The sequence below is a fragment of the Triturus cristatus genome, chromosome 3_2 (assembly GCF_964204655.1).
Source record: "Triturus cristatus chromosome 3_2, aTriCri1.1, whole genome shotgun sequence".
NCBI classification, from domain to species: domain Eukaryota; kingdom Metazoa; phylum Chordata; class Amphibia; order Caudata; family Salamandridae; genus Triturus; species Triturus cristatus.
This window is the reverse complement of record NC_140584.1, coordinates 682,687,747-682,710,299: the sequence shown is the minus strand read 5'-3', so window position 1 is coordinate 682,710,299 and position 22,553 is coordinate 682,687,747. Positions and strand designations below refer to the sequence as shown.

The 22,553-nt window shown below is 44.5% G+C and overlaps 1 protein-coding gene across 2 annotated transcripts in view; it reads left to right on the top strand.

Moving 5' to 3' along the window:
- The window catches only part of PFKL (phosphofructokinase, liver type), a 433,821-nt gene that overhangs the window by 322,272 nt on the left and 88,996 nt on the right, over window positions 1–22,553 (top strand). For both annotated transcript variants that reach the window (XM_085648708.1, XM_085648707.1), the window contains 2 exons: window positions 14,263–14,324; window positions 15,417–15,528. In XM_085648708.1, coding sequence (XP_085504834.1) covers window positions 14,263–14,324; window positions 15,417–15,528 — 174 coding nt within the window. The remainder of the gene's footprint in view (window positions 1–14,262; window positions 14,325–15,416; window positions 15,529–22,553) is intronic.

Below are 22,553 nucleotides of genomic sequence, written 5' to 3'. Positions count from 1 at the left end.
TTATATCAAAATGCACCACATACATTCCCTCTAAATTCATAACTCACCTTTAAAAGTAGTTAGTTCAGAAAGAAATGTTGCACTCAAACAGCAGATTATCACAGCAACAATCTCTGAGCTGTACACCTCTCTCCTCTCACCAGAACCAGTTAATGGCAGTTTCCCTCTCTTTTTTCACACATATACATGTTAACTCCAAATCACAGTGCTTCCCACATTTTTTCAAATGGAAACACACATTTCTATTGGTTGGAAATTTCAACCCTTTCCAAATGACCCCTTCCCCCAACATGACTTCTGCCTGCTACCATAGCAACAGGTCATGGAACACTGGTGTGAGCAGAGAGGTCATAAGTTCAACACACAATGTTTCTAATCCTTAGAGCAAGAGTGCTTGACTTTTCAAACCTAACAGCAAATCCAAAGTAATGTTCTGTGGGTACACATTTTTCTGAACCAATACAAAACATGCTTGTAAAAATCTAAACATACAGCCTAGTTTTAACTGTAAAATGGTTTGAATCAGCCAATCTGTTCTTTTAAAAAAAAAAAAAAAGTATGTTAGCCTCCATTTTACAACTATCTTTCTTTTCATATTGCCATTCTACTGAAAGACACCTTCTGAGTGCATCCAGATCTCCTTGAAAGATGTTCACAGTGTGGATTGTAGGTCATAGTTATGTCTTCTGGAGTGAAAAGTTTGCAGAAAAAAGAGGAATTGTGAAAGACCTTGCTTTGCCAAATGTAGACATTAAATGGATTGGTCAGAGAGGGTTAAAGTGGCACCAATTAATGCCTTTGGTGAAAACCTTTCTACATCTCCCACAGTCTAACCTTATTATTGTGCACTGTGGTGGAAATTACCTAGGCACCTTAACTGGGGTAGGTCTGGAAATGCTTGTTAAGGACACCTTTGTGCAATTGATGTCACTTTTTCCACAAACTGCCTTTGTATATTCTAATATATGCCAAAGGCAAAAGTGGAACTGGTCCAAACAATTTTGTCCGCAGATTGACAAAGAAAGAAAGCACGTCAATAAGTCTGTTTCTGCTTTCCTCAGAGACTATGGTATGGGTTCTATATACCACAACAACTTGCGTTACAACATGCAAGACATTTATAGAGGTGACGGTGTACATTTCAATGATGAAGGGAACAGAGTCTTCCTCTTGAACTTTAGACTCTGCATCGGTACTTACTTGTAGGTACCAAAAAAACACTTCATAATCACAATGGCTCTTTTTAGAGCCACCTAACATCTAAACATTTAATTTTGATTGTTAATTCTATATTTTTTTATTTTTTTTAACGCCGTACGCGCACAGTACGCGTACCCCGCGATTTAAAAAAAAAAATTAAAAATGTATTTTTCACACTTCTGGGTCCTTCTTGGACCCCCTGACAAAGGCTAGGGGGTCTGCAACTCTCTACCTTGCCCCCTTTTCACGTTCTTCACCTTTGTTTTTCTTTGCTAGACACACAAAATGGCGGCCGACACTTCCTGATTTCGACCGACTGGAATGTTTACTGTCATGTAACCACCAATCAGAAATACGCTCGCGCACGGCAGCGTGCGCGTACGGTACCCGTACGGTGCGCGGCTATAGATATGTATGTACATTTAACTGCAATTTTCTCAGGAACTACTGAACAGATTGACTCCAGAAATTCAAAAGGCACATCTCTGACCTAAGGACTTTCTCTTTGCCAAATTTCAAATAATTCTGTTCAGCCGTTCGGGCTGTACCTTGGACTAAAGGTCCCTATGGAAAAATGCATGGGGAAAATGCGTTTTGGGACCCCCCTTTTTTCTGGGCCCCCGCTTGATGAATCCCCCCGAGACTTTTAGGGTACGAGCGGAGCGCCCCACCTAATTTGAAAATTTCACAAGGATTCGTCAACCGGCGCCAAAGTTATTCAAAATAGAATTTTGATATTTCCTATGGAAACACGGTCCTAACTATAACTATCTACTGGCGACCGCCAGTAGATAATATATATATTCACTGAAAAAACCATAGGTTTCAGGGGCGTTATAGTTAGCTGGACATTTCCCTCGTACAAAACCCTAGAAATTCCCCTGTTATAGTTAGTTCAGCTAACTATAACTCGCGCCCCCGCAATGCACTGCTGATGACGTCACATATTACATCACTCATGACATGGTCAGTGATATCACTGATGACATCACTGATGATGTCATCTATGTGATAAATTAGTACACCTTCTCACACCATGGCCAAAATGAAACACACCAACAAGCAGCACAAGTCACACAACCCGCCAACATCACACCACTGAACGAGCATAGAAGTGAAAACCACGCTGCATTCATACAGGATGTGTACAAAGGCCAGTCGTTGGTGTTGTGGGATGTCTGCGACTGTGGTCATCATGGATGAGATGCCCAGCATGTCACACATGGTCGAGTTCACTGTGTGTTATGTTGCCAAACGGCTGCACCTCCCTCCCATGAGCCCCCACACTTTTGTACGGTGCGCTGTTGTATCTCGTGCACTCGGACGGCACACCATTGTAATGCCTATTTGCGCATGTCCTGCTACATTCCAACTACAACATCACAGTGCCGTTTGGAGGTGGTGCATGCTAGTTTACAACATCAACTGCTGCGGCTCTTGTAGCAGGCCACACCAGAACACAGAGACACACTTACCGCACTTCCTGTACACGGACATGTCCGAGACACCCCGTTCCCCTTGCCGGATAGGCACACCCCTGCACTCACCTGTGAACCCCAGACCAGCACACGCCAGTTGTGCATGCAGGAGGATGCGTGCGTAGCTACGCATCCAGGCTCACTGCCAACGCTGAGGTGACAGCACACTGTGATGTTGCAGGGCTCGTGCCTATCATGCTAAGACAATTACCACAGGGACACATTTACTAAGATGTGGGTTTGGGGGGCATTGGCGGTCCTGGAGTTGTTCAGATGTAGGGTATCCCTGTATCATGCTCATTGACTCTATGGTACCTGTGGGTGTTCTGGTGTGGCTCTTGGCTGTGTTCCCTTTCATGGTGCAGGTAGTTGTCCTGCTTAACACCAGCAGAAAGCAGGTGTAAAATCCCTGGTACTAACGTGTCTTATCGCCGGAATTTGTTTCGCATTGCAATTGGTGTGAAAGTTGTGATGTGATTTTTTTCGTGTGCAGAACAATATACAAACTGAGCAGTGTATCTCATCAAGATCCAGCACCTGACGCACTATTCCCAATCAATATAAATACAATGAGATTTCTTAATAGATTTTGTGTGTACACTGTAAGTGCAGCCAATACCTCAGTGCAATTCAATACAGGATTTTGGTATTTAGAATAAATCGGAAAGGTGCACCTCGTGTCTTTTTGCACGGGAACGGCTACTCTCCATTTCATTATCAGCACTTTAACGGAAGTAAAGTTGAGATAAATCTAACACACTATTCAGAAGTTGGTGCAAACTGCAGATATCACCAGTATTCCAGCGATAAGTGCCCCAAAATTTAACACCATGGTGGACTCCATCAAATAGCAGTAATAAGAACAAGAGTCACACAGCAGTTAAGAGAACAACCAAAAACTTTATTACATTTTTTTCAAATTTTATTTTTTATAATAATAAATATATAAACGAAAAACTATTTTCAAACTTTATCTTTTTATTAACATATATGTGAACACTAATCTAATAAACAAAATGTAACCACAATAATAAACAAGCATTGGCATAGCCAATAGGTCTCGCCTTTGGGACCTTATAAGTGATTAGCCATGCAACAGTTGCATAACTAAACACTTATAAGGTCCCAAAAGCGAGACCTATTGGCTATGCCAAGCGGCCGTACGGCCGCAAAAGTGAAAGTGATCGCGATCAAACATCAAAGCGGCCGTGCAGCCGCTAAAGTGAAAGTAATCGCGGTAAAAGTGGAGCGCGTGCCCGCGCACATGCACTGTAGCTCTAGGCTGGCCTGGTAGCCCTTTTTGGAGCCCTCTCAATAAGTCTCGCCAGACCAGCGCATGCGCTGGGTCAGGCGAGACCTAAAAACAAAAAGGCGGAACACTACTGTGGGGACAATGGATGTCGACGACAGACCTGGAAAATAAGAAAGATTGTTAAAAAAAAAAAAAAAAAAACAAGGTATTCTCAACAAAATACCACAAACAAATCACAGGTATATAAAATGCATACAGCTAACAAAATTTTATAAGTTTATCTTACAAAAACTGTAAATGTTGCCGCATTAAAATATTTACAGAATCTGAAGAAAATGTTTTGCAGAAGGCACCACACCACCAACGTTTTTCTTCAGTGGTGAGGAAATGTTTTACTTTTTCCAAGGAGCAAACCAAGACCAATGCCACCTTCGTCACTCGCAAGATTTGCCAAAGAGTTCTGTTACGAGGAGATCCTAACGAAAAATACTCGTGCGGCACAGCAAGTATGATGAAACACCTAAGGACCCTTCATCCAAACAATCTTGCACGAGAAGAGTGCAAACAGATGAGAAACACTCCTGTTCTGTATCTGTAAAAAAAGAATGACAAATAAATGTATATTAATAACTTTCAAATTTATACTATTCCATTACTGTACAAACACATTTTATATAAAAACTGACTATGAAACTATAGCCCTGAACCACAAGTGTGACGATCATTAAAACACTACATGCATAGTGCATACTACTTTGAAGCAGTTCATGCCCTAAAGCCTACCTCACTAAAAGACTACATGCTAACTGACTAAATGATTACAGTACTATAAGGAGACACACTGGGTGACTCACAGGGTGTTTGCTAGAAGAGTATGAATACTAACTAGGGAATAGAAGGTGTGAAACACAACTGTGTAGGTGATTAAAGGACTGCATCCATACTGCATAGGCATTTAAAGCAGTCCATGTGCTAAGGCCTGGCTCACTGCATGACTACTTGGGTACTGACTGAATGATTATCGTACAGCAAGGAGAGTGCCTAGGTGAATTTATAAGTGCTAGGCTTTTCGCACAGGGAATAGATTAGTACTTGGTACTGAATGGGTCACTAGAGGAGTGCAAAGGCAGTGACAAGTGCTGGACTGTATGGATACTGACTAGGAAATTGAAAGTGTGAAAGACAAGTGTCAAGGTGGTTAGAAGACTGCATGCATAGTGCATAGGGGTTTGAAGCTGTCCATGTGCTAAGGCCTGGCTCAGTGTATGAATACTTAGGCACTGACTAAATGATTAGAGTACTGCAAAGATAATATCTTGGTGAATTTATAAGTGTTTGGGTTTTAGCACAGTGAATGGATTAGTACATGGTGCTGAATGGGTCACTAGAGGACTGCAAAGAGAGTGACAGGGTATTTCCTGGAAGTGTATGGATACTGACTAGGGAATTGAAGGTGTGAAAGACAATTGTGTAGGTGGTTAGAGGACTGCATACATAGAGGATAAGGGTTTGAAGCAGTCCATATACTAAGGCCTGGGTCACTGGATGAGTACTTGGGTACTGACTGAATGATTAGAGTACTGCAAGGAGAGTGCCTGGGTGAATTTATTAGGGTTTGGGGCTGTGAATGGATTAGTACATGATGCTGAATGGGTCACTAGAGGAGTGCAACGGCAATGACAGGGTGTTTGCTGGAAGTGAACGGATACTGACTGGGGAATTGAAGGTGTGAAAGATAAGTGTGTAGGTGGTTAGAGGACTGCATGCATAGTGGATATGGGTTTGACGTAGTCCATGTGCTAAGACCCGGCTCAGTGCATGAATACTTAGGCAGTGACTGAATCATTAGAGTACTGGAAAGAGAGTGTCTAGGTGAATTTATAAGTGTTTGAGTTTTGGCACAGTCAATGGATTAGTACATGCTGTTGAATGGGTCTCTAGAGGACTGCACAGGGAGTGACAGGATGTTTCCTGGAAGTGTATGGATACTGACTAGGGAATTGAAGGTGTAAAAGACAAGTGTATAGTATGTCAGAACACTTTTATTTGAAGCAATCTATTTGGTTCTTAGAAACTGACTAAATAATCAGACTACTTCTAGGACAGTGCTTTGGTAAAACTTTTACATTTTCAGTTCTGCCACAGTGAACAGAATAGTACATGGTACTGCACCTTAGTGTCAAACCCTGACTCATTTTATCAATGCATAAGCAAAGACTAGCTTCTAATGCTACTAAAACTTGACAACATGAGAGGTTTTAAATTAGTTATCTGTCAGCAAACACACGATGTTACCAAATGCTTCTCTCACAGTGGTTCTCAAATGCACACAGACTCAGTGTAATTCTAGACAACAATCACTATACCTAGGAGTTTACCAAAAATCATTCACTACTGTGGAAGTGGTAAGCGAACTGCACACAATCTTCATATTTCAGGACTGCACTTTTGTGTCAAAGCCTGACTCATTTAATCAAAGCATAAGCAAAGACTGGCTTCTAATGCTACTAAAACTTCACAACATGACCGGTTTTAAAACCGGTATATGTCAGCAAATACACGATGTTACCAAATGCTTCTCTCACAGTGATCCCAAATGCACAAAGACTCGCAGTGTGATTCTAGACAAGCACCAGTATCCCTAGGAGTTTACCAAAACTCATTCACTACACTGGAAGTGATAAGGGAACTGCACACAATCTACATATTTCACGACTGCAATTTACTGTCAATGACTGACTCATATAATGAAAGCATAAGCCATAACTGTCTTCTAATGCTATTAAAACTTGACAACATGACAGGTTTTAAAACAGTTATCTGTCAGCAAATACACGATGTTACCAAATGCTTCTCTCACAATCCTTACCCAAATGCACACAGACTCAGTGTGATTTTAGACAAGCAACACTATCCTAGGAGTTTACCAAAACTCAATTCACTAGTCTGGAAGAGTTAATGGTACTGCACACAATCTACATATTTAAGTACAGCACATCAGTGTCAAAGCATGACTCATTTAATCAACATATAAGCAAACACTGGATTCTAATGCTACTAAAACTTCACGACATGACAGATTTTAAAACAGTTATCTGTCAGCAAATACATGATGTTACCAAATAATTCTCTCACACTGATCCCAAATACACACTAACTCACAGTGTGATTCTAGACAAGCACCACTATCCCTATGAGCTTACCAAAACTCATTCACTACAGTGCAAGTGGTAAGGGAACTGCACACAATCTACATATTTCACGACTGCAATTTACTGTCAATGCCTCACTCATTTAATGAAAGCATAAGGCATAACTGTCTTCTAATGCTACTAAAACTTGACAACCTGACTGGTTTTAAAACAGTTATCTGTCAGCAAATACACAATATTACCAAATGCTTCTCTCACAGTGGTTCCCAAATGCACACAAACTCACTGTGTGATTCTAGACAAACACTATCCCTTGCACTATATCAAAACACATCTAGAAGTAGTACTACATTTTAGTATAGAAACCTAACCTAACTCATTTCACAAATTCATAAACAATGACTGGACTGGTTTCTAATTCTACCAAAATATAAAAACTGCACAGTTATCTGTCTACAAACACATAAACACAAATGCCTATCGCAGAATGGTTTCTACATGCACACACATTGTAGAGAAAAAAAGTACTCCCTACACTTTAGCAGGAAAAATACATTAGTCTGATTAAAATCAAAATAGTCTACATACATCCCCTCACAATTAAATAACTCATCTTTCAAGTTCTTTTGTAGATTAAGGAGTATATCAATCACTCACCATATTTTATTTTACAGAAACTCTGCACTGTGCACCTCTCAGCAAAAGCAAAGAATGGAAAAGTTTCCCTTTCATTTTCCACACATATACATGTAAACATCAAATCACAATCCTTCGCACAAACTCAAAAGCAAACACACATTTTTGGTTAAACATTTCAACCCTTTCCAACTGAAATACATTTCAACCCTTCCCCCAATCTGCCTTCTGCCTGTTACCATAGAAACAGGTCATGGAACACTGCACTGAGCTCACAGGTCACAAGTTCAGCACACAATGTTCCTACACAAGACAGGAAGTGTGCTTGACTTTTCAACATATCAGCTTATCATATATAATGTTGTTAACCAATAACAATCATACCTTTAAAAAACAAAAATATACACCCTACCTTTCAGTGTAGAAAGTTGTTATACAACCAATGATTTCTTGTCGTTTTTCAAAAAACGTTGCCGTGGATCTGCGCACCCACCGCGAGAGAATCCGTGCATCCAACGCAATAGGATGCGCGCACCGTGCGCGCATATCGCCGCTTTTTTTTTTTTTTTAAAAGGGGGGCCACAGGGGGTCCTTCTGGGACCCCCTAAGCAGATCTAGAGGGTCAGAGTATTTCCACTCTGCCCCCTTTATATCTTTTACACACTTATTCCCCTTCCATCTTCAGCCTCGCTTCTACCGAGGCAGAAAATGGCCGCCAACAGTTCCTGGTTTCGAATGTAGAGAGACGCTCGACAGCCAATTAGCATTCAGCGCGCGATCAGGAGGGTGCGTGCTCCGTTCGGGGAGGGTGAGCTTACCGTGCGGGTACGGTCCGCGGATCCTCCGCGGCCATACATATCACTTACTTTTTTACCCTAATTTTCTCAGGAACTACTGAACAGATTCACACCAAATATGCAAAAGGCACGAGTCCTAACTGAGGACTACCTCTTTGCCAAATTTGGTGTCATTCCGTTCAGCGGTTCGGGCTGTAGCTGCGAGAACAGATCCTATGGGAAATTGCATGGGGAAAACGCGTTTTGGGACCCCCCTTTTTTCTCGGCCCCCACTTCACGGATCACCGCAAAGGGTAGGAGCGGAGCGGAGCTGGACAAAAGAATTTCGCGAAGATTCGTCAATCGGCGCCAAAGATATTCCCAATAGAATGTTGCGGATTTCCTATGGAAAATAGGTCCTAACTATAACTATCTATTGGCGACCGCCAGTAGATAGTGTGTGTGTGTTGTTTTTATAAATTGGTGTGGCTCTCCTTATTGAGTCGTGTGCATCATTTTTTGACTGTGTGTGTATTCTGCAGATGTCTACACTCCGATCAGCCTAAAGCTGCTCGACCACACCACCCACTAGAAGAGAACCTTGGGATTGCTACAGCACACCCCTGTCTACTCATAAGGGAATACCTTGACTCAATGCATGACATGCCTCTTCTTGGTATATCATATAAAGAGCTAAATTCCTACAAATGTTTCATCATTTGAAAATTCAGTTTAAAGAAAAATGCCCGCTCTGGGTCAAAAAAAAAGGGCACAAGCAGGGATAAGTCAAAGTACAGCTCCAAAAGATGACCATTGAGCTGAGGAAATTATCTTGAAGTTTATGAGCACTAAAAGACATCAAAGGCCATTGATCCAAAAAACAGACATGAAAACACTTTGAAACAATGCAGTCTTGGAAGGCCGTTGATGGATAAAATCAAAACAAAAGTTCACAAAGACTAAATGGCCTCTCGGATGCAGAAAAAGTCCATTAAATTGACTCCTTCTTATGGATACTTCCAATTGTAGTTTTGAGGTCAGTTATGAATCTCGGTGGGCACGGTGCTAGGAAAGCATCTTCCTGGTCACCAACCTCCTGGTAGGGTCCATGAGCACCAGAGTAGATGAACTGAGCTAGTGCTGTCTGGCAGATCACAAGTGGCATGTCCATCACGAGGTGGTGGAGGGCCTCTTCGCACACGGGGGGAGCCCTGGCTAGATCTGTCGCCACCACTGAGAATGCACCGCGTCATTAATTCTGGGTGCTGGAGTCTCCTCTATGGCGATCCTTATGAAACTAATTCCAGATGGAATGGAGCAAGGGACTCCTTAACTTTCACCTGCAAATCTCACCTGTTTTTGAAGAAGATTAGGAAGTTCCAGTCCAAAGTCATCTTGATTGCCACTTGACAAGGAGAGTGTGATACTCAAAGCCTTTAGAATGTGAGCATTTTACCTCCTATCAGACTTCTGCTTTGATCTGAACTCCTACCTCAGCAGTAGGGCAAGATCCTGCATACATATCCCTACAATTTAAATCTCCATACACATCCCTACAATTTAAACTTCCATGCATGGAGATGTAACAGTGGTAGCTAAATATTCTTGCATTTCCTATTGAGTTGGTGGATATTGTCCTTGCTGGCAGACACTCCTCCATGACTTCTATCTTCGCTGGGTGTTGCCTGGTTTGGCACCCGAAACACCGAACCCTTGCATGGCAAACTTTCTGATGTCCTTTTGTTTTTTCTGTCCTTATCCCAGGAAGGTCTTGCTGTGGTCACGCATTTCATGAAAGGTTAAGGACATATGTTTCCACCCATACCCTTTGTAATGCCCCTGTGGGTTTTTAGGTCTCGCCTGGCGTTAGCAGCGCGTGCGATGCTTTCGCCATGCGAGTGCTTGTTGGAATAGATACGGTTCTAGAAGTTCTGTCTCAGCTCCGCCTGCAAATTTGATTGGTATGCGTCGTTTGTTTTCATATATTATTCAGAACAGACTTTGTTGATTGTGCCGGAGGGTTTTTAGCCCCTAGTGGTTGCCACCCTGTCCTTTTTAGACCACGCCCAGCGGGACTGGATCTTTTACTGGCGACGTGAGATGGTGGGTTTAATATAGGGGTGGGCAGAATTTGCGTAGTCACGCTCTGCGCAGCTCCGCTAAGCGCCGCAAAACAGTAGAAAATCTCCGCGAGCACGCAGAAATTCCACGAACACGCGGAATTGCTTGTTCGATTTGCTTTTTTCCTGTTCGCGAACGCTGTTTGCGTGCTTGGGGGGAAATATTTTGCAAACACGCATTTTGAGAACGTGAACAAGCCAAAAATTCAGCGAAGACGCGAAACGCAAAATTTGGGCAATTCTGCATTCTACGCGGAACACAGAATTACCCAAATTCCGCGAGCGGAATTTACCGCCCAGGCCTAGTTTAATATTGACTTGCTGCCCTTTATTTATTTATTTATTTATTTATTTATTTATTTATTTAACAATTGCATACGTTTGCTGACACACCACTGCTGACACCCTGCTGCTGACACACCCTGCTGCTGACACACCCTGCTGCTGACTCACCCTGCTGCTGACACACCCTGCTGCTGACACACACCGCTGCTGACACACGCCGCTGCTGACACACGCCGCTGCTGACACACGCCGCTGCTGACACACGCCACTGCTGACACACGCCGCTGCTGACACACGCCGCTGCTGTGCACTTCACTGCTGACACACCACTGCTGACACACCACAGTGATGAAGGCAGAATTGAATGCAGCCAAATTTGGAAGAGGTGGGCATGCACAGCACAGACCCACGTCATCTGAAGGAGTCAGGGCAAGGAGGAGGGTGCAAGAAGCTGCCAGCACAGCTACAATAGGAGGAACATTAGACAGGTGCATGAAAGACTAGGACAAAATCTATTTGATCCCAAAGCGGAGTCACGCGGTTGGGGGATAAGAAGGTGGGTGCAACTAAAAGAAGATTAAGGTTCCTCGGCCCTCACTAAATATATTCGCAGATGCAGGTAGGAGGTATGTTTGGCAAGGATTGTACGGGGAGAGAACATGGGAGAGTTACACAAATAGAACAAGCATTGAAAATGCAATAGGTCTCGCCTTTGATTAAATTAAAGCCATTTGCTTTGCTAATGGTATTGTATAGCAAAGCAAATGGCTTTAATTTAATGAAAGGCGAGACCTATTGCGTTTTTTAATGCTTGTTCACCTAGTCTTGACAGTCCTTATGTGTACACTCTTTGAGCCTACGCCAAGCTGCTCTTTAGGGCTCTTTAGTAACAGACTACAGGACTACAGGAGGTTACCCGTAAACCCGATAGAGACCAGGGTAAATATTGTATAGCATAGACGATGTCTCGAGGGGTATCGTTTGGTAGGGAAAAATTAAGATGCACAATAAATTGCTGGGAAAGGGTGAGGGGGCACAGGGAAACAAGAGTTTAAAGCGAAAAGGTTTAAGGAAATGCTTTCCACATATATTTCATTATATTATACGATCTAAACCTGAATAATTAAACAAACCATCAAAATTGCACTTACCTTAAATGTCATATAAACTGTGGTGCTGCGCACAATTGCTCGTGAGAGGTGAACGGCACTAGTGACACGTGAAGGAATATATACAGCGGGAAAAAGCAACGCACACAAGGTTATATATACAATGAAGTCATCTATGATGCCCTCGGGGCTCTTGAGGCTGAAAATAGTCTTCCTTACCACCATCATGTCTGCATGCCATGTGAGTGTGCTGCAAGCGCTTTGGTACAACCTCCTTACACTGCCTTGTTCTTGGACAAGTTGGGCTTAAGGACCCCGGTAGCTTTCTTCACTAAGGTCATGATGCCCTTTCATGTTGATGAATCAGTCACCTTGCCAACATTCTTCACTCTTCCTCAAAAGAGAAGGAAAGGCTTCATTGCCTTGGTCCAACTTTAGATTTTACATCCCTCGGACGAAAGATCACCAGATAGACCATCAGGTCTTTGTCTGCTTTTCAGGTGCAGAGATGGGCAGTGCGGTGCAAAATAAAACCCTGTCAATGTGGATAGTCCTCTGCATTAAAAATGTGTTCAGCACCAGCAAAAAAACGACTCCTCTGCCCCCATTCTCCTCTCCCCCACCTCCCCGAGGGCCTGAGGGCCAAGGATGTTAGTGTCCTATGCACAAGAGGTGCCTGTTCCCGATATCTGTCAGGCTGTGACATGGGTGGAGCCCTACTGCCCTGACGGCCAGGTCCAATGAGCGGGTCACTTCGCTTGTTCGGTCCTGCAGGACGTTTTGGTCCGAGTTCATGCTCCAGACCCTCTGCTGTTATGAGGTATTGTGCTGATATCTATTCTAGTGATTAGAAATATCCATAAGAAGAACAAGCTACTTACTTTGGTAACGCTCCCTCTGCTGGTTACTCTGTCCCCACATTCCTCAGTGCCCTTCCTGCTCCTCATTCTTTGTAGAGGCCTCTTGACCAGGTAGAAAGGTTCAGGTTAGAGACCAGCACACTGTTAGCCGATAATAGTTCTCTGCTCCAGATCTGAGGGAGCAGAAAGGGAAGGATTGAAGAAACTGGTAAGCAGGCAAGGGTTCCACCTATGTGCAGATCTGTTCCCTCACATCTGGGGCGGTACAAAGCCGACTCAGTCGCACACCACCACCTGCTGGCGCTAAAGAGCACCACTTTTGAAATTCTCTTGATCCAGTCTGGGCCTGCACGCGCTCTGTACCAGGAAGTCAGCTCGCTCCTTTATAGCATAGCGCTATCTGATGCGAAGATAGATCGGGATCTACTAGCTAATAGTGAGAAACCAGGATTCAATCTGAAAACCGGTGACAGGGCACAGGCAACTGAAAGTCCATGAACTGTTTTCATAACATTCTAGGAACACATCAGACACACTCGCTGCGATAAATACTACAATTGTGCTGTTTCACCAAAATCAGGAATAAAGCATGCTGAGATGCTTCAATCAGGAAGTAGACACACTCTTGTGGTAAGGAAAACATTCATAGAACTTTTGAACCAGAGTGCTGTGATGCTTCAGTAATGGTAGAGTTTGAGAGTTTGTGCTTTACAAATGGCACATGACAGTGGCAGCTAGGAGGGCCGGCTGGCTCACCTGTGCCTTACATGCTTTCTTTTTAAGGCCAGAAGTTTGATTGACCCTGGTCAGGAGAAACCATTTGACAATTGTTTTTGTTGTTTATGAAAATCTATGTGACTTTGGTTAGATTGTTTATTTCGTCAAAATGAATCGCCCCAGTTCATTTGCAGAGGGGTACTTATTTAAATATAGAAAAATTCAGCATCTCGTTAGGCACCCGTTTAGTAGCTGCAGCAATGAACCAGTGACACAGAGTCTGAACTGTATTTTTACTTAACTTGTCAATAGGTCAGCAGGATGGGTAAGCTTTTACTCCTGTGCTGGGTATCGACTTCTAGTGTTCACAACCTGTTACTTACTATATGAAAATCAACAACCTAAATTAATAAAAGGACCAATAAGCTGTTGTTTTTCTAGCCTGTGGTGTGCAGACAGTCTAACTGGCTCACTAATATGCTGTTCATTTGGGTAAAATTGAGAATTGAACCTGAGAAGCTATGTGTATGTTTTTACTTATGCTAATTTAAAAACTTTTGCCTGGATGTTTAATGATTAGTTTGCAAAACCTGTAAGTTTTCTGGAAATGTGACAGATTAAAAATCACAAAACACAATGGATTTTTCCGTTACTTTACATCTTCCTTGTCCTTTTAGGCTAACGTGGAGCATCTAACAGATAAAATGAAGACTGATATTCAGAGAGGCTTGGTGTTAAGGTAAGAACCTGAAAGTGGCCCTTTGAATGCTTAACGGCTTCCATTCTGGGTGGTTTACTAGTTAGTATCACTCTTTTCACCATCACATTGGTACTGATATTTTACGGTCTTGACTAGAAAAAAAGTGTTAGTGCCTGGCCCTTCAGAACCTTGCCTGAGGCCTTGGTCACTAATTACTTGGCCCTATTCTGCTTCTTTCTGACTTTTGGGGAAATGCATGATAGATGTTGTCTGTGAGATTTCAGTCTCTGACCACCTCTTTGCTGAGCAGCACCTTATAGTGTCCATCTCGCTTACTCCTCCCTTCCTAGCCGGAAGCTGTGGATTGGGAGGTGGGTGCAAGGGGGTAGGGCTAGGAGCATTGATTACTGTTGATAGACCTTCTTCCCCTCCTCCCTCTTCTCCTTTGTGTTAAGGGTGAGTCCAGAGCACCCCATTCACCTGAACCAGACAGAAGAGGCGTTAAGATGTGAATTACAAAGAAGGCATGTCTGTGCTTTGGAGCCATGCTGTGGCTCGTCAGTAGAACAAAGTGGGAGGGCCTAATCCAGGCTAAAAGGGACCGTGTTCTCCACCCTCAAACGTCCCATGAATCCACACACTTAATTGGCAGAGATAAACGGGCACAGTGAATGACCGAGCTACAGCTCTGAAGGGAGTTTGGGTGGAAGGGACACACTGTTGATTTTGTATGATCTGTGATAGAAAAAGAACAGACCAGGACAACCATAGAAATGCTTATGAAGTGGAAGCAAAGAACAAAGCAGAATACAGTGGTTCACGTAAATTCCTATTTGCTGTGCATATTGTTTTAATGTCCGAAAATTCCTCAATGTTCACACTTGACAACAAAAGAGAAAACGGTCCCTTTTATATGCAAGTGTTTCTCTTCACAAGTTGTGACAATTTATGACCCAAGAAATTTGTTTTAGATATGCTCATCCTTTACAAATTTAAGTCTATGTGAAAAAATATTAGAAATATGAGTTTTGGGGATCTTAAAATGCACATAAAATAAATAGAAGTCAAGGAACCTTTTCACCTGATGTACTACAATAGTAAGAATATACAGTATCTCTCTTCCATTTGCAGAAATGAGAAAAGCCATGATTATTACACCACAGAATTTCTACATCATCTCTACTCTGCAGAAGGCAAAGGCATTTTTGATTGCAGAACAAACGTACTTGGACATTTACAACAGGTAATGGCAAACCTGCGTTATTCGATTTCTTTTATATTCAATTTTTTACATACACCCCCTCATTAAAAAAGTATTCATTTATGGACTTTCCCAACTGGGATTTAGTTTACATGGCAGGAAGACAAAGGGTAATCCAAGGCGTTGAAGAGGGCATTCAAGTATTGCATCATAATGCGTGACAGAAGATGACGATGGAGACCCAAAATAAAGAAACCATAGTGGGAAATTGACTATGTGGAGAACCCCAAAACTTCAATGAGACAATTTGATAAGAAGAAAGCAAGAAGAGGGTCTTAGCACCTTAGGGCGATGCAGATATGCAATAAATGAGCATATGAAACACTAGAAGGTAAAGAAGGAGAAATAAGATTTTGATGTTGAAACCACGATTAGTCCTTGCTTGTGAGTACACTCTGATGCTGCAAAGATGGTGGGCAGGGGTGTGGAGAGGCAGTCGGCAGCAGATGTTGCATTGAATAAAAATTATAAATACTCATACTGGCAAGAGAACTAGGAAGATAACTTGTTTTCCTATGTGATTGCTTAGTATATTAGAGGGTCCCAACAGACATTTTGTAACGCTAAGTAGTTCAGTGTTACAGTTGAGAACCAAGAGTTTTTATATAATCACAAAATCTAAGCTGGTTTTATTGGAGAGGGACTTTCAGAGAAAAGCAGTGGTGAGAATTCACCTGCATATTTTAGACCACTATGTTGGTTTTAGTAAAGAGTGTACTGACCTAACGGATGGGAGCCCCACTATATGGAGACCCAGCAAGTAAAGCAGACACCGCAAAAGTCAAAACAGAATGTTCATGGCATGTGTAGTTGTAGATACACATGCTTTGCATACTCTTGCCATCTAGTGTTGGACTTGGACGGGTACATCTTGTTCTAAGAAGTCTTTAGAGTCACAAGGTATGGTGACTCCTCCCTTAGTTGGCAACACGCATGGGCATCGACTTGGTGGGTAGGCTGTTTTGTTCCACTGTGTGTGTCAGATGTGCTTTGCCGGGGCTCTGAGTTGACGCTGAGTGGAGACCTTTGCCAGGGCCTCTCCAGTTCTCCGTTCCCAGTAGCCCTCGAACAATCCTTTGGTGCACCTGCGTTTCTTCTTGGTCATGGTTTACTGCTTCAGTCTTGCATTGACAGGGTTTCCAACGCCCACAGAGGGCCTTACCCCATCAGGCTCTTTTGAGTCTCACAATCGAGAATGTGACCAACGTAATAGAAAATGCACCTGTGAGAAAGTGCTTCTTTTTCATCGTTAGCCCCCCACTTTTTGCCTAGTTAGGTCTCGGCTAGCGATGGCTGCGCTTGCGCAGTCTCGCTCGCGAGAGATAATGACTTGGGAGAAGAGGGGCTTGAACCCGCCCCTCTTCTCCCCTGTTCTCCATTTGCTGGCCTAGTAAATGCTGGCCAGCCATTGGAGAAGAGGTCCCGTCACTCCAATAATGCCCCGTCCTTTTCGGATCCGGGGGCGTGTTTTTTGCGAGAAGTCTCAGGGAGGAGACAACAGCAAAACACGCCCCCGAATCCGAAAAGGACGCTGCGTTTGGCGGTGGTGTTGTGTTGTGTAGTTTTACAGTAGTTGACTATGCATGTTTTTATTACGATTTGTTACGTTTCTGTGTCTTTAATTCTATATACATCTTGCTAGTGGCTCCAGGGCCGATCGGGGATCTGTCTTGTCGAGTGTCGCGTATCTTCATGAACACTTCTCAACGACTCTGCAGCGTGATCTGGCTTTTTGTTGTTTTTTTCTCCTATGTCGGGGGCGGGCCTTGTGCCAGTCTCAGGCCATTCTAAACCGCCTTCTCCCCCCGCGCGCCAAGTTGTGCTCTCCGCCGCTGTATAGCCTCACTCCTTCCCCGGTGCCCGAGTCGCCCCCCCCTCCCCCGGAGGTGGCATTGTCCTCGCACGTGACCCGCAGGAGAGTGCGTAGGCGACGGAGCGCGGTGTGAAGATGGCGGACGAGGAGGCCGAGCAGGAGAGTGGCGGCGGCCGCCCCAGGGAGCCGCCGTGGCTTGGTGAGCGGCTGAGAGCGCTAGAAGAGGCGTTGCGGCGGAGCGAGGAGCCTGCAGAGAAAGCGGCCAGCGAGTACTGCCAGCGCTTCTGTCAGGTGAAGCACATAGTGTCTTGGTCTTTTGTGTCTGTGACCCGGGAGGTGGGAAGGGACGGGCAGTGGTCTCAGAGCTCTTTCAGTAGCGTCGCTGTTCAGAGCGCGGATTGGCCCCTCGCGCAGCTTTTGTGCGCGCCCCTGGGAACCTGTCATGGGAATGGAGAGGGTGTGGGTCCAGGCCTTCACCGGTTGGGCTTCAGGCCTTATGTGTGGTGTTGCACACTGGATGAAGGGCTGCCTTCTGCAGAGGTTGCCTCGGCGCCACTCCTTGCACAGCCCCCCCCCCCCAACCAGGCTTCACGGCTGAGGTGTTGCCCCTTGGGGAAGGGGTCTTTTAATTGCGTTTGCTCGTCCTTTGCCATCACAGAGCCAGTGACAGCGTACCTTTTCTTCTCTCTGTACGTCACTATCGTACCTGTCCTGCCCTTGTATTTGTTGGAATACTGTCGTGATCACGACTGTTTAATGGGTATGTTCTTGGAGGGGGACACTGGGCCTGTTAAGTAAATACTCTTTACTAACTTGGTTGCATGCTTGTCGCCAAGGGGTTAGTGAGATGCGTACATTTAAGCTGTGGTGCCCGAACACAAACGACGTAGTTCTTTTTCCGAGTTAAGTTGCTTTTGTATGTCCTATGTTTCTTGTTTTGCCGTGAAGCTGTGACCTATTCACTTTTCCGTAGTTTGGTGGTCATTACCACAGACCAGACGCACTTCTTTCTAGAAGGTGTTCCATCGTGAGGGTATTGTTCTGTGATTCTCCGATTATTTCAGGAAATTTTAAACGTTCCAGCCAGTGTGTTGTAGAAGCTCCGTTGCTGTTATTGTTAGTAACGTCCAGTCATACGTTTTAAGTGTATATAAACAACAACAAGCATTTACAATGCAATGGTCTCGGCATTGGTAAAGTTAGAGCTATTGGCATTGCTCATGACAATGCCGTTTCTTTAAATGTTTTAAAAACAAAAACATAAACAAAAATAATGTCATGAGCAATGCCAATAGCTCTAACTTTACCAATGCCGAGACCATTGCATTGTAAATGCTTGTTTTGATGTTATTTCTACTGTAGTGTACACGGTCCCTGCCAACCAGGAGCCCTGTGCCAGTGCTCCTTCCGTAAAACAAACTCCCAATTGGTACTTCTGCCTCCTGTACTCCTGGAAATCCCTAGTTAATGTTACCCTGGGTACCTAGCCCCTGAGAGCTGAAGAGGGTCGACCCTCCCTCACCGGGACCATGCCACTGCCCTTGCTGCCTGCATTCCCCTGTGAGGGAGAAACGGACAGTAACTAGCGACACAAAATGCAACATAAACTGAATCTACTCTTCAATAGGCAGAAAACTCAAGGTATCTGGGAATACATTTCACACCATACTTACAGGGTTGGACAGTAGTGAACTGGCCAAAATTAAATGGGGGAAATCTAGAGAATTTACAGAAATGGAGAGACCTACTTGTGTTTTGGGTACCTTTACCTTCATCTTGCATTGTGGACTTTGAAACTAATCACTGCGGTCTGTGCATGTGTTAATGATGATACTGATCAGAAGCAACTTAGAACATTGATGTACTCTTTTGTCGTGTTATTGTTGAGTCTGTGTAAGAAAGTGGCTTTGTATATACTGCACCAAAGTAAGGTTCAGTGTGCACAGAGTTCACAGTCCTCAGAGGTTTGGCAGAGCCTAAAGTTAGATATAACCTTACTCTCTAAAGTGGTAGCTTGGTCGAGCAGTAAGGCAGTATCAGAGGACAGTGTAAAGTATTTGTTGTACACACTCAGTCAGCAAATGGTCTCACACACTCAAGAACTCAACTCTAGGCCAATGGTTTGTATGTAAAAAATATATAGTTTTATTTTAGAACCACAAGTAGGTATCAAAATATACTTTCTCAGAATGAGATGCTTTAGTTAAATACTTTCAATAGGCAATAGACTTTTGAATGCAATAGTTACAGTTGTTGCAATAGGCAACACAATTCAAACATTTAGCTTAATGGGACTTTTTAAGTAAATGCAATATTAGTTTTTTTACTCGGGGTTGGATCCTGGATTCAACCCTGGTGCATTTCCTGTAAACAGTTGAAAGAAATTGTTTTGTTACACAGGCGATTTTTAAGGAATATTTGTAAGTTTCAAAAATCGACAATTAGAAGAATTTCTGGCAAAAACCAAGCAATGTGATCCTATGGAGGAAAATCCAGTTATCGGTAAGTACGTTTGTAATTACTTTTCAGGGTCAGTGCTGGGCACCAAGATCCAGCACTGGGATCTCGCCTGATAACAGGTTTTTCGTTGATCGGCTGATTTTTAGTGAATATTTTAAAGTTTCAAAACTCAACACTTAAAATAATTTCCAAACCAGTCAATGTTACCCTATGGAGAAAAAGTGAGTTATCGGCTTTTAGGTAAGTACTCAACTGGCAGAGTTAAGTTTCTGGGCATAGACTCTGGGATCTCCCAGGGTCAGGTAGGTACAGTTGTTACACCCTCAGCGGCACAGGGGCAGCCGGGTGCAGAGAGAGTTAGGCCCAATGTTAGCCTATGGCGGGCAGGTGGCCTTTGGTTGGTGGCTGCTAGCAGGCAGGCCACGCGGCTGTGGGAGCTGGGCTCCTGGTCATTTACTCCGGGCAAGTGGGGAAGTAGATTAGGATAGATGTTGCACTCCCAGGGGCACTCGGCGGCTGGGTGCAGGGTGCTTTTGAGCCGTCGGGCGCTCAATGAATTTCAATGGAGAAGCTACAAGACGAACAAAGACTGCAAGCTCGGGGATGAAGATTCTTCAGGTGCGACCACCACTTCGAGAGGTAAGTTGGGAAGCTGTAGGTTAGGTAGGCACCCAGAAGCTGGGCACAGGAGGCCGCAGGGTGCCGGGTGCAGGGGTGTCTTTTTGCGTCGGGAAATCTTGCCCTCAGCTGGTCGCGGTTGGAGGGGTGCCTGGTTCCGAGGCTGCAGGCGTCGTCAGGAGCATCAAGGTGGGTCCTTGGGTGCTGGATTCTTGGTCACAGTCGCTGGGGGCACGTCCTCGGGGTCTTTGTCCACTCAGGCACAGGTTGGGCTTGGGGTGTGCAGGAGTCGCGGTTCCTAGTTGACACCAGGGGTTTGTTACTTGCTTTGAGCAGAACCACTGCTCGTGGCAGTCCCAGTCTTTTAGAGTCACAAGGCAGTCAGCTCTGTAGGGCTGGGGCCAAGTCAGTTGGTGTTGTCCTCTTGTTAGCAGCTGCACGGCAGGTCTTCTTTCTTCTTGTTCTTCTGGCTTGTTTCGGATTCGGGATCTGAGGAAGGAAGGTTCAGGGTGCACCTAAATACTAAATTTAGGGGCGTTCGAGGTAGGTAGAGGTCAGGGACCAATGGGTCCCTTCCCTGGGGTGGGTACACCCCCTATCCTGCCACTCCAGCCCAGAGGGAGGGGGGCAGGAGCCTAATCCTGATTGGGCAGGGCTCCCCATCCTCAAGCCCGGAGTTGTGCTTCACCTCGCCTCCCCCACCTGAGGGGTGGGGTTGACAGAGGCTGGCACACCCCCTTACCTCACTTGGGCTTTCCAGGCAGTCTTCCCGACAGAGTGGGGGTCAGAACCGGTGGGGGCCAGTTGCTGAGTACAGCAAGTGGCCTGGAGAATCTCACAAATGTGGCATGCCTTTGAAGCTTCCCCTGCCCATCCTGGGCCAGGAGACCTAGCACTTTGCCCAGGATGTGCATTGTTGCAGGCCCAGGAGAGCGGATGGCTCTCTACCCAGGGGTCCAGCAACATGTCTGCTGGGTGACAGCCTAGGCAGCCTCTCAGTCAGGATGCTGGTTGTTGGTTAGTTTCAAGGGGCATCTCTACGATGCCCTCGGTTGTGAATTTTACATTAAATCCCACACTGGCATCAGTGTGGGTTTATTGTGCTGAGAAGTTTGATACCAAACTTCTCAGTCTTCAGTGTAGCCATCATGGTGCTGTGGAGTTCGTGATGACGACCTCCCAGCACCATATACTCTTAATGGCAGCACTGCACTTACAGTGCCCAGGAATGGACCTGGGTGCTGTAGGGGTACAGGGCTCATGCACCTGTACCCTCCCCACTGGCATAGTGCACCCAGCTGGAGGGGTGACTGAGGTATGCCAGGGCAGTGTGTTTGTGGGCATGGCACACAGGGTTGTGTGCAACGTTGACTCTGTTGTTTTCTGCACCAAGACTCAGTCTGCAAGGGCAGTGTGTGTGTGTCAGGGCACAGGACCCCTAAGGGTGGCACAATAAGTGCTGCAGCCCTTAGGGGTGTTCTCTGGTCCTGGGTACCTAGGGTACCATTTTCCAGGGGCTGACATGTGGCCGGAGATGCCAATTGGGTTAAGGTTTCAACACAGTTTTAGGGAAGGAACACAGGCCCTGGGCACCTGATTGGCAGGAGCCCAGGGTACACCGTCAAAGAGCATCCGTAGTCTGGCAACAAAAAAAAAGAAAAAAAGGGGGGGGGGGTTAACTGCAACAGAAACCCACTTTATCACAGTCTGCAAGTAATACATAAAAACTATTTGTTATGTGGTTTGACAATATTAGTATTATAAAAAGGAATGTTGTGCCCAGATTGCTTTACATATTGCAAACGCTACCATTATCTATTATAATAGAGGAACTAAAGAGATCATAAAGGAAAATAATTGCAAGTATATGGGTAGGTGGTAGGGCATGCATCCGTAACCATGAAAAAAATAATCTTGCCCCTCAGGGAGAAATGAGGTGTGCATGCCCTGATATTATCTGTTACCATTGTGCGGCCCACACTCACTTTATTTTGGAGTGGGCAGCGAGAGAATCGGGCAAATAATGCTTTTTAAGGACAGAGTTCTATGGGGCCTGGCCCTGGCTTGATAAAACACAAAGACAGCACATTCTCTACCAGTCCCCAAAAAACAGTGT